Source organism: Canis lupus, chromosome 14 (assembly GCF_011100685.1).
Source record: "Canis lupus familiaris isolate Mischka breed German Shepherd chromosome 14, alternate assembly UU_Cfam_GSD_1.0, whole genome shotgun sequence".
NCBI classification, from domain to species: domain Eukaryota; kingdom Metazoa; phylum Chordata; class Mammalia; order Carnivora; family Canidae; genus Canis; species Canis lupus.
The window spans coordinates 37,507,523-37,520,531 of NC_049235.1; the positions used below are offsets into that span (position 1 = coordinate 37,507,523).

The window sequence follows — 13,009 nt, forward strand, 5'->3', positions numbered from 1 at the left end:
TTTCCCAGCACCATTTATTGAAGAGACTGTCCTTTTTCCAGTGGATGGTCTTCCTGCTTTGTCAAATATTAGCTGACCATAGAGTTGAGGGCCCATTTCTGGGTTCTCTATTCTGTTCCACTGATCTATGTGTCTGTTTCTGTACCACACTGCCTTGATGATCACAGCTTTGTTTTTTTTTGTTTTGTTTTAATTTATTTTTTATTGGTGTTCAATTTACCAACATACAGAATAACCCCTAGTGCCTGTCACCCATTCACTCCCACCCCCGCCCTCCTCCCCATCAACCACCACTGGTTTGTTTCCCAGAGTTAGGAGTCTTTATGTTCTGTCTCCCTTTCTGATATTTCCCACACATTTCTTCTCCCTTCCCATATATTCCCTTTCACTATTATTTATATTCCCCAAATGAATGAGAACATATAATGTTTGTCCTTCTCCGATTAACTTACTTCACTCAGCATAATACCCTCCAGTTCCATCCATGTTGAAGCAAATGGTGGGTATTTGTCATTTCTAATGGCTGAGTAATATTCCATTGTGTACATAAACCACATTTTCTTTATCCACTCATCTTTCGATGGACACCGAGGCTCCTTCCACAGTTTGGCTATTGTGGCCATTGCTGCTATAAACATCGGGGTGCAGGTGTCCCGGCGTTTCATTGCATCTGTATCTTTGGGGTAAATCCCCAACAGTGCAATTGCTAAGTCGTAGGGCAGGACTATTTTTAACTCTTTGAGGAACCTCCACACAGTTTTCCAGAGTGGCTGCACCAGTTCACATTCCCACCAACAGTGCAAGAGGGTTCCCCTTTCTCCACATCCTCTCTAACATTTGTGGTTTCCTGCCTTGTTAATTTTCCCCTTTCTCACTGGTGTGAGGTGGGATCTCATTGTGGTTTTGATTTGTATTTCCCTGATGGCAAGTGATGCAGAGCATTTTCTCAGGTGCATGTTGGCCATGTCTATGTTTTCCTCTGTGAGATTTCTGTTCATGTCTTTTGTCCATTTCATGATTGGATTGTTTGTTTCTTTGGTGTTGAGTTTAATAAGTTCTTTATAGATCTTGGAAACTAGCCCTTTATCTGTTATGTCATTTGCAAATATCTTTTCCCATTCTGTAGGTTGTCTTTTAGTTTTGTTGACTGTATCCTTTGCTGTGCAAAAGCTTCTTATCTTGATGAAGTCCCAATAGTTCATTTTTGCTTTTGTTTCTTTTGCCTTCGTGGATGTATCTTGCAAGAAGTTACTGTGGCCAAGTTCAAAAGGGGTGTTGCCTGTGTTCTCCTCTAGGATTTTGATGGATTCTTGTCTCACATTTAGATCTTTCATCCATTTTGAGTTCATCTTTGTGTATGGTGTAAGGGAATGGTCTAGTTTCATTCTTCATGTGGCTGTCCGATTTTCCCAGCACCATTTATTGAAGAGACTGTCCTTTTTCCAGTGGATGGTCTTCCTGCTTTGTCAAATATTAGCTGACCATAGAGTTGAGGGCCCATTTCTGGGTTCTCTATTCTGTTCCACTGATCTATGTGTCTGTTTCTGTGCCAGTACCACACTGTCTTGATGATCACAGCTTTGTAGTACAATTGAAATCCGGCATTGTGATGCCCCTGGCTCTGGTTTTCTTTTTCAATACTTCCCTGGCTATTCAACGTCTTTTCTGATTCCACACAAATCCTAAGATTATTTGTTCCAACTCTCTGAAAAAAGTCCGTAGTATTTTGATAGGGATTGCATTAAATGTGTAAATTGCCCTGGGTAACATTGGCATTTTCACAATATTAATTCTTCCAATCCATGAGCATGGAATATTTTTCCATCTCTTTGTGTCTTCCTCACTTTCCTTCAGAGGTGTTCTGTAATTTTTAGGGTAGAGATCCTTTACCTCTTTGGTAAGGTTTATTCCTAGGTATCTTACGCTTTTGGGTGCAATTGTAAATGGGATTGACTATAGAAATGTCAATGATTTCTGGGCATTGATTTTGTATTCCTGCCACACTGCCGAATTGCTGTATGAGTTCTAACAATCTTGAGGTGGAGTCTTTTGGTTTTTCTAGGTACAGTATCATGTCATCTGCAAAGCGGGAGAGTTTGACTTCTTCTTTGCCAATTTGAATGCCTTTTATTTCTTTTTGTTGGCTAATTGCTGAGGCTAGGACTTCTAGTACTATGTCGAATAGCAGTGGTGAGAGTGGACATCCCTGTCGGGTTCCTGGTCTTAGGGGAAAGACTCCCAGTGTTTCCCCATTGAGAATGGTATTTGCTGTGGGCTTTCTGTAGATGGCTTTTAAGGTGCTAAGGAATGTTCCCTCTATCCCTACATTCTGAAGAGTTTTGATCAGGAATGGATGCTGTATTTTGTCAAATGCTTTCTCTGCATCTATTGTGAGGATCGTATGGTTCTTATTTTTTCTCTTGTTGATATGATGTATCATGTTGATTGCTTTATGAGTGTTGAACCAGCCTTGCATCCCGGGGATAAATCCCACTTGGTCATGGTGAATAATCTTATTAATGTATTGTTGGATCCTACTGGTTAGTATCTTACTGAGAATTTTTGCATCTGTGTTCATCAGGGATATTGGTATATAATTCTCCTTTTTGGTGAGGTCTTTGTCTGGTTTTGGAATTAAGGTGATGCTGGCCTCATAGAACGAGTTTGGAAGTATTCCATCCCTTTCTATCTTTTGGAACAGCTTTAGTAGAATAGGTATTGTTTCTTCTTTCTAGAATTCCCCTGGGAAGCCATCTGGCCCTGGACTTTTGTGTCTTGTGAGGTTGTTGATGACTGCTTTAATTTCCTCCCTGGTTATTGGCCTGTTCAGGTGTTCTATTTCTTCCTGTTCCAGTTTTGGTAGTTTGTGGTTTTCCAGAGATGCGTCCATTTCTTCTAGTTCACCTAATTTATTGGCGTACAGCTGCTCATAGTATGTTTTTAAATCGTTTGTATTTCCTTGGTATTGGTGGTGATCTCTCCTTTTTCATTCGTGATTTTGTTCATTAGTCTTTTTTCTTTTTAATAGGGCTGGCTAATGGTTTATCTATCTTATTAAGTCTTTCAAAGAACCAACTCCTGGTTTTGTTGATCTGTTCTACAGTTCTTCTGGTCTCTGTTTCATTGAGTTCTGCTCGAATCTTTATTACCTCTCTCCTTCTGCTGGGTGTAGGTTTTATTTGCTTTTTTTCTCCAGTTCCTTTAGGTGCGAGGTTAGCTTGTGTATTTGAGTTTTTTCCAATTTTTTGAGGGATGCTTGTATTGCGATGTATTTCCCTCTTAGGACTGTTTTTGCTGTATCCCAAAGATTCTGAATGGTTGTATCTTCTTTTTTTTTTTTTTTTGTATCTTCATTTTCATTAGTCCATGAATCTTTCTAATTCTTCTCTGATTTCCTGGTTGACCCTTTCATCTTTTATCAGGATGCTCTTTAACCTCCACGTGTTTGAGTTTCTTCCAAATTTCTTCTTGTGATTGAGTTCAAGTTTCAAAGCATTATGGTCTGAAAATATGCAGGGGACAATCCCAATCTTTTAGTATCAGTTGAGACCTGATTTGTGACCCAGTATGTGGTCTATTCTGGAGAAAGTTCCATGTGCACTTGAGAAGAATGTGTAATCATTTGCATTTGGGATGCAAAGTTCTATAAGTATCTGAAATCCATCTGGTCCGGTGTATCATTTAGAGCTTTTGTTTCTTTGGAGATGTTGTGCTTAGAAGATCTCTCATTTGCAGAAAGTGCTGTGTTGAAGTTTCCTACTATTAGTGTATTATTATCTAAATATGTCTTTTCTTTAGTTATTAATTGATTGATATACTTGGCAGCTCCCACAATAGGGGCATAAATATTCATGATTGTTAGGTCTTCTTGTTGGATAGGACCCTTTGAGTATGATATAGTGTCCCTCTTCATCTCTTACTACAGTCTTTGGGATAAACTTTATCTGATGTGAGGATTGCTGCCCCAGCTTTCTTTTGAGGACCATTTGAAAGGTAAATGGTTCTCCAACCTTTCATTTTCAGGCTATAGGTGTCCTCAGGTCTAAAATGAGTCTCTTGTAGACAACAAATAGATGGGTCTTGCTTTTTTATCTGGTCTGAAACCCTGCTTCTTTGGATGGGATCATTTAGACCCCCCCCGCCCCCCGTTCAGAGTTACTATTGAAAGATATTAATTTAGTGTCGTCGTAATTCCTGTTCAGTCCCCGTTTTTGTGGGTTATTTCTTCGGGCTTCCTCTTTCTTTTACAGGGTGCCCTTTAATATTTCTTGCCAGAGCTAGTTTGGTGGTCACCTATTCTTTCAGTTTCTGCCTATCTTGGAAGCTCTTTATCTCTCCTTCTATTCTGAATGAGAACCTTGCTGGATAAAGTATTCTTGGCTGCATGTTCTTCTCATTTAGGACCCTGAATATATCCTGCCAGCTCTTTCTGGCCTTCAGGTCTCTGTGGAGAGGTTTGCTGTTAATCTAGTATTTCTCCCCATATAAGTTAGGGATCTCTTGTCTCTTGCTGCTTTAAGGATTCTCTCTCTATCTTTGGAATTTGCAAGTTTCACTATTAAATGTTGAGGTGTTGAACTGTTTTTATTGATTTGGGGGGGTGGTGAGGAATCTGTCTATCTCCTGGATCTGAATGCCTGTTTCCCTCCCCAAATTAGGGAAGTCCTCAGCTATGATTTGTTCAAATATGCTTTCTGGCCCTGTGGCCCTCCTGGCGACCTCTGGAACCTCAATTAAATGTAGATTTTTTCCTTCTGAGGCTGTCAATTATTTCCCTTAACCTTTCCTCATGCTCTTTTAATTGTTTTTCTCTTTTTTCCTCAGCTTCCTTTCTTGCCATCAGCTTGTCTTCTATGTCAGTCACTCTTTCTTCTACCTCATTAACCCTTTTTGTTAGGACCTCCAGTTTGGATTGCATCTCATTTAATTGATTCTTAATTTTGTCCTGATCTAAATTCTGCAGTCATGAAGTCTTTTGATTTCTTTATTGCTTTTCCCCGGAGCCACCAGTAGCTTTATAATTGTGCTTCTGAATGGCTTTCTGACATTGAATTGTAATCCAAATTCTGTAACTCTGTGGCAGAGAGTACTGTTTCTGATTCTTGCTTTTGTGGTGAGTTCCTCTTTCTAGTCATTTTGCTTAGTGCTGAGTGGCTGTATGAGTTGGGTGAGTCAAGAATATCAACCATGACCTAAATATATTTCACCCTAGATGATTCTGCTGAGTTTAGAGACCAGAAATTGAAAACAAAGTTCAGAACTTAATAAAACAAAAGTACCACTAAAGTGAAAAACAAATTTTAAAACAAAGTAGTAAAAAATAAAAGGCCAAGAATCCCAAAGAAGAGAAAAAAAAAGAAAAAAAAGGGGGGGGGATACTGGGACATGGTGGTGGTGACAAAGTTGTAGTGGAGGGGTTCTAGAAGGTGATCCTCTTGTTTCTGAGTATATTAAGTTTTGTATGTTAGAAGATGCTCAATATAAATTTATATAAACCAGAAATACTTGTAGAAGGCCCCAACATTGACAACCAATACATAAATGAGATAAAAGAGGGGGGCAGATAGGAAATGAAGAATCTCATGGAATGAACCAGCATGGTATACCACTTGGTTCTGGGTGCGTGCTGGTCATGTTTTAGAAGGTATTAACTTCTGCCATTGTAGAACAAAATGAGGCAGAGAAAACAAAAATCACAAAACATAAAAAACATATCTTGAATATCTCCCAAAATTAAGTTGAATATGTTGAAGGGAATCTAGAAGTAGAAAATATATCTAGGAGCTGTAATTGTAGAAATATGAAGGTCAAAAGGAAGAATCTTAAAAATGAAGAGGTGGTAAAATACTGTAGTTAAGGTGGGAAAAGAAAAAAATAGGAAATTTACAGTCTGATATAAAAACAAGTTGTACTGGAAAAAGGAAGAAAAAAATAGGGGTACCCTCTGATAATATATACTGTAAATCCCTCGACTTCCCCTGGAGCTTTCCAGCGGTGCTGGGTCAAGAACTTGCTCTTCCCTTGTGCTTCCAGCTGGTCTTCTGGGGGCAGGGGCTGCTGTGCTGATTCTCAGGTGTGTGTACCAGGAGATGCCCCACCCCCTGCTGGCTACGGGCTCAGTGGAGCTGTTTACCCTGTGAGGCCCCTGTTCCCTGGTGGCCCTGGACACAGCTCCCCCAGTAACTACTACAGTCTCCCAGTCCACACTGGCCTAAATGGTCTCAGGGCAGTGTGGGTGAGCTGATCTGCACAGCTTGGGGGCGGGCGCCTGGCAACAGGAGAGTCCTCGCTGTCCTGTGTCCTCCCCACCTCCCCCTGTTCCAAGGAGAATGCAGGATCGTGGATTGTGTCTCCTTGGCACCTTGGGATTCGGGGCCCTGTGCTGCTGGAATTGCGCTTGGGACGCAGCTCCCAAAGGCAGTAGGGCACTCAGATCCCTCCGTTGGGAGCTGCCGCCTGACTGACCGGCTTCTCCCTAGTAGGAAGATCTGCTTTCAAGCCCACGTGATTGTTGGTAGAATTCAGTTCCTCTTCAGTTTACAAGAAATTGCACTCCATTCTTTGCTGTATTTCCATCATGGTAGCTTGTTTCATCAAAGTGTAGTAGAGTAAGGATAGAAAGTCTGTTAGCTAGACCAAAGTCACAGTTTTTCATAACTAACTCTGTAGGTAATCATACACAAAAGGAAGGGATTACATGATGACATGAATACCAGGAATTAGGGATCAGTGGGGAACATCTTAGAAGTTTGCCTGCTACGGTTCTATTCTGTTAGCTGAGTGCTAGGCACTCTGCTAGGTGTATGTATAAAGAAGGTGAATAAATATAAGAAGTTTTTATTTAATGTGTTTGATATAACTGCTAATGGAGATCAAATTAGAGTACTTGGCTGTGTAGTATTTGCTTGGGTAATTTTTTAAAAAAGATTTTATTTATTCATGAGAGACACAGAGAAAGAGAGAAAGGCAGAGACACAGGCAGAGGGAGAAGCAGGCTCCACGCAGGATACCTGATATGGGACTTGATCCCAGGACTCCAGGATCATGCCCCGGGCCGAAGGCAGGCACTAAACCATTGAGCCACCCAGAGATCCCTTGCTTGGGTGATCTGAGGCAGCTGTTAGTGCTAGAAATGGGGTTGTCTTTATCTATATTCTATAATCACATGTAGTTATCAAACAAATGAGGGAACTATAATTTAGACAATACAGGGGCCATATTACAGGTGGAGAGAAATCATAGAATTATGCAATTATTAGATATTATTCGATATTAGAAGATAATTCACTAATTCTCAGTCCCCAGAAGAATTTCTTTAGCAGTAGGTCCAATCAGATGGCCTTCAGTCTTTGCTTAATTACTTTTAAGTTCAGACAGCTTCATTCTATTCTCTATTGTACAACCTTATGTTTATTTGAAGGTAGTTCCTTTAAATAGATGTTCCTTTATATACATGTGTGTGATAAGATATTCACAAAAAGAAGCACATCCCTATTGATATGTCCCTCAGCTACCCAGGTCTCTTTTCTGGAAACCCCAGTGGTGTTGCTAGTTTCTTGTGAATCTTGCCAGAAAGATTCTATGTATGTATCATAGATAGGTATATGTATGTGTCTGTCCTTTTAAAAAAAGATTATTGTTTCATTAAGTTTTTTTAAAAAAATATTTTGTATGCTCAGTAAGGGCCTACTAGGGTGGGGTTTTGCGTGTGCATCATTGTATCCCCAATGTCAGTAGTTGATACATAATAAGACTTAAGTAAATATATTTTGAATGAATGGATGAATGAATGAATCTTTACTGTATTTTTTCTGATAAATGTTCTTCATGTGCCATTTTTTGGACCTGCCTTTTTCCTCTATTTCTCTCCTGTATTTTTAATCTATCTGAAGTCCATTTTTTGTATATATGAAGTAAGGTTCAATTTTTTTATATATATATATATATATATGTGGACAGATAGTTGACCCAGCACCATGTACTCAATAGTCAGTCTATCCCTACTGATTAGTAATACCACTCTATGCTGTGCCAAGTTTCCACGTACTCATGAATCTGGGGCTCCATTTTGTTCTTTGGATTATTTATTGATCCCTATGCCAACAGTCTGCAGTTACACATTTTAAAATATTGTGTCTTTATAGAGTGGACTTTGTTTGACATTCCTTTCTTAGGTTTTTCTTCAACGTTGTCTTGGTTATTCTTGCCCTTTTATTTTTCCTTATGAATTTTGGCACCAACTTGTTAAGTCCTCTGAAAAACATTATTGAGACTTTGTAAGTATTTTGAATTAATGGGTTAATTTGAGAATGAGAATTGAATATCAATAGTATCTTGATATTCTGTTGTAGTTGGGAAAATAATACCTCCATTTTTTTGGACATTATTATTATTTTACTCTTTTTTATATTGCATGGACTATAAGAGATTTTATTATTTTAAAAACAATTTCGTAAGTGGTTTAATTATATTCAGAAGTACATATATCATGTAGCAGAACTTGATTATATTGAGAGGTAATTGACAGATAATATTAGTTAACATATAACATTAGTTTAGTTTTATAATGATTTGATATTTGTACACAGTGGGAAATAATGACCACAATAACATCTAGTTAACATCCATCAGCATACATTGTTATAAATATTTTTTTTCTTGGAGTGAGAACTTTTAAGATTTACTCTCTTAGCAATTTTCATTTTTTTAATAAATTTATTTTTTATTGGTGTTCAATTTGTCAACATACAGAATAACACCCAATGCTCATCCTGTCAAGTGCCCACCTTAGTGCCCACCACCCAGTCATCCCCACCCCCCGCCCACCTCCCCTTCCACCACCCCTAGTTCATTTCCCAGAGTTAAGAGTCTTTCATGTTCTGTCTCCCTTTCTGATATTTCCCACTTATTTTTTCTCCTTTCTCCTTTATTCCCTTTCACTATTTTTTATATTCCTCAAATGAATGAGACCATATAATGTTTGTCCTTCTCCGATAGACTTATTTCACTCAGCATAATACCCTCCAGTTCCATCTACGTTGAAGCAAATGGTGGGTATTTGTCATTTCTAATGGCTGAGTCATATTCCACTGTATACATAAACCACATCATTATCCATTCATCTGTCGATGGACACCAAGGCTCCTTCCACAGTTTGGCTATTGTGGACATTGCTGCTAGAAATAGAAACATTGGGGTGCAGGTGTCTCGGTGTTTCACTGCATCTGTAACTTTGAGGTAAATCCCCAGCAGTGCAATTGCTGGGGAGTAGGGCAGTTCTATTTTTAACTCTTTGAGGAACCTCCACACAGTTTTTCAGAGTGGCCGTACCAGTTCACATTCCCACCAACAGTGTAAGAGGGTTCCCCTTTCTCCACATCCTCTCCAGCATTTGTGGTTTTCTGCCTTTTTAATTTTCCCCATTCTCACTGGTGTGAGGTGGTATCTCATTGTGGTTTTGATTTGTATTTCCCTGATGGCAAGTGATGCAGAGCATTTTTGCATGTGCTTGTTGGCCATGTCTATGTCTTCCTCTGTGAGATTTCTGTTCATGTCTTTTGCCCATTTCATGATTGGATTGTTTCTTTGCTGTTGAGTTTAATAAGTTCTTTATAGATCTTGGAAACTAGCCCTTTATCTGATACGTCATTTGCAAATATCTTCTCCCATTCTGTAGGTTGTCTTTTAGTTTTGTTGACTGTATCCTTTGCTGTGCAAAAGCTTCTTATCTTGATGAAGTCCCAATAGTTCATTTTTGCTTTTGTTTCTTTTGCCTTCATGGATGTATCTTGCAAGAAGTTACTGTGGTGGCCAAGTTCAAAAAGAGTGTTGGTGTTGCCTGTATTCTCCTCTAGGATTTTGATGGAATTTTGTCTCACATTTAGATCTTTCATCCATTTTGAGTTTATCTTTGTGTATGGTGCAAGAGAGTGGTCTAGTTTCATTCTTCTGCGTGTGGTTGTCCAATTTTCCCAGCACCATTTATTGAAGAGACTGTCTTTTTTCCAGTGGATAGTCTTTCCTCCTTTGTTGAATATTAGTTGACCATAAAGTTGAGGGTCCACTTCTGTATTCTCTATTCTGTTCCATTGATCTATGTGTCTGTTTTTGTTCTTAGCAATTTTCAAATAGGCAACACAGTATTATTAAGTAGTCACCATGCTGCTGTACATAATATTCTCATGATTTACATGTAAAATAAATATTTATAGTTTGTACTTTTTGACCCCTTCACCAGTTTTGCCCACCAACTTCTCACCACATTGCCTCTGGCAGCTTCTAATCTGGTCTCTGTATCTGTGATCTTGGTAGTTGTTTTATCTTTTTCTGACTTAGTTCACTTAGTATATTGTGCTTAAGATCCATCTATGTTATCACAGATTGCAAGATTTCGTTCTTTTTTTATGGTTGAACGATAACTTCCATTTTGTGTGTGTGTGTGTGTATCATTTCCCCCCCCTTTTTTTGGCTACAGAATAGCACTTTATTCTTTCAAAATTCCAATTGCTTAACATACAGTGTTATATTAGTTTTGGGTATACAATATAGTGATTCAACAATTCCATACATAACCCAGTGCTCATCATGACAAATGAACTCCTTAATACCCATCCCCCATTTCAACCATTGCCCTACCCACATTACCCTCTGGTAACCATCAGTTTGTTCTCTCTGGTTAAGAGTCTCTTTCTTGGTTTGTCTTTTCCTTTTCCTTTTCCTTTTCATTTTCCTCTCCTCTCTCCCCTCTCTCCCCTCTCCCCATTTTGATTTATTCATGAGAGGCAGAGATACTGGCGGAGGAAGAAGTAGGTTCCATGCAGGGAGCCTGATGTGAGACTTGATCCTGGGACCCCAGGATCACACCCTGAGCTGAAGGCAGGCGCTAAACTGCTGAGTCACCCAGGGATCCCATCTTTTTTTTCTTTCTTTTGCTTATTTGTTTTGTTTCTTAAATTCCACATGAGTGAAATCATTCGGTATTTGTCTTTCTTTGACTTATTTCACTTAGCATTATACTCTCTAGGTCCATCCATGTCATTGCAAATGGTGAGATTTCATTTTTTATGCCTAAATAGTATTCCTGTGTTTGTGTGCATACTACATCTTCTATATCTGTTCATCTACGGGTGGACACTTGGGCTACTTCTATAATTTACACCATCTTTTCATATCCCTTCATCTGTTGATGGACATGTAGGTTGTTTCCATATCCTCGCCCTTATAAATAATACTACAGTGAACATGGGGGATGCATATATCTTTTTGGGTTAGTGTTTTTTCCTTCAGAGAAATGCCCAGATGTGGAATTGCTGCATCATATGCAGCAATTTTAAATTTTAAATTTAAAATTTAAATTTTTAAATTTAAAATTTTAAATTTAAAATTTTTAAATTTTTTTGTGGACCTTCCATACTGTTTTCCACAATGGCAGTACCAGGTTACCTTCTCAGCAAATAATTTTTTTATTTTTAGAGGGAGAAAGAGAATTGTATGCAGGTGTGGAGGTGCAGAGGGAAAGGGTAGAAAATATCAAGCAGGCTGTGTGCCCATTGTGGAGCCTGATGGGCTTGATCTCATGACCCTGAGATCATGACCTGAGCCAAAATCAAGAGTTGTATGCTTAAGCGACTAAGCCACTAGATTTTGTAATTTTTAGTTTATACTTGCTGAAGGTGCTGTCCTTAAGTATGTTTAGAAACATATTCTATAGAGTGCACTATGGCATTAATTTAAAAGTATTTAATATTTGTTATATTACTGCCACTGTGCTAGTTGTTGAGGATGAAGTGATAAACTAAAATTCCCAGTCTTAAGGATCTTAGAGTCCAGGGAGAACATTAGCAATAAACAGGTGATTTTTATTCAGTGTAGAATATGTTTGTTTCAGGTGCCCGTGTGGCTCAGTTAGTTAACCAGCTGCCTTTAGCTCTGGTCATGATCCCAGGATTCTGGGATATAGGCCCACATTGGGCTCCTGGCCCAGCGGGGAGCCTGCTTCTACATTTCCCAATTGTTCATGCTCTCTGTCTCTTGAATAAATGAAATCTTCAAAAAAGGAAAGAAATGTATTCTGTTTGGAGTCATCATACAGGGGCAAAAAAAAAAAAAAAAAGCATATCCAGGTGCTTTGTCAGACAGGTGGAAATAATAGAGCAGTTATTACAGTGTGATAGTACAAATAACTTTTAAAAAGTTCTTTGAAATAGTGGTACCTAATAAATTCTGGCTCCCCATAATGATGATAATGGTAGTGGTGGTAGAGGAAGTTCCTGGAGAACACTTCAAAACTGATCCATAGGCAGTTGACCAGTAGAAGAGGTTTCCCTTCTAAAGAAGCTTTAGTGTAAAATTTTCAGTGTCAAACTCTGACCAGTGCCATAAAAAAAGAGGAAGAAGAAGAGGGTAGCCTTAAAATGTTCTTTTTAAAGTTTCTTTCTTTTTGAGATATTTCACCTACGATCTTATTACAGGTTTTCCCTGTGATTTAATTCCATTGTTTATTATTGGAGTATTGCTTATTGCTTTCCAATAAGTAGTTGAATTTTATAGAAATCTTAAAAAATCTAAATAGGAAAAATTGATGTTAGCTCTGTTTATTGATTAAAAGTATTTTTGAGTTGGATCCTTCTTCCTTATTTCAGATTTGTCCTTTTGTTTTGATTTTACTTTTGTTCTGTAACCTTTTTCCTTGCAGGGTGATAATGTCAAATCCCTCCTCTATAGCTTGATATATTGTAGAAGTTCAATGACTGCTGAGCAAGTTTTGAATGCAGAATGTTTCTTGGTGCCAAAGGGGAAATCAACTCCAAACCCAGAAAAAGATACTGAATATACACAATATAAAGAAAAAGAAGAATTAAAGATGGAGAACTTGGACCAATATAAGGAAAAGACAAGAAATGGTGAAGCCAGCTTTGATTGATGGATTAGTATTTTTTTTGTTGTTGCAGATGTTCCTTTTAAAACTTTTTTTCAGTTGGCTAAGTAAACAAAAAAATTCGGAAGTGTT

General features: G+C 38.4%; 1 protein-coding gene across 6 annotated transcripts in view; it reads left to right on the forward strand.

Annotated features, from left to right (window-relative positions):
* The window catches only part of STK31 (serine/threonine kinase 31), an 86,722-nt gene extending 73,713 nt beyond the window's left edge, over positions 1 to 13,009 (forward strand). For 3 of the 6 annotated variants that reach the window (XM_038557121.1, XM_038557126.1, XM_038557123.1), the window contains one exon: positions 12,724 to 13,009. In XM_038557121.1, coding sequence (XP_038413049.1) covers positions 12,724 to 12,922 — 199 coding nt within the window. In that variant the 3' untranslated portion in view covers positions 12,923 to 13,009. Of the gene's footprint in view, positions 1 to 12,694 lie in introns of all 6 variants that reach the window. The other 3 variants (XM_038557124.1, XM_038557122.1, XM_038557125.1) reach the window with 2 other exon arrangements.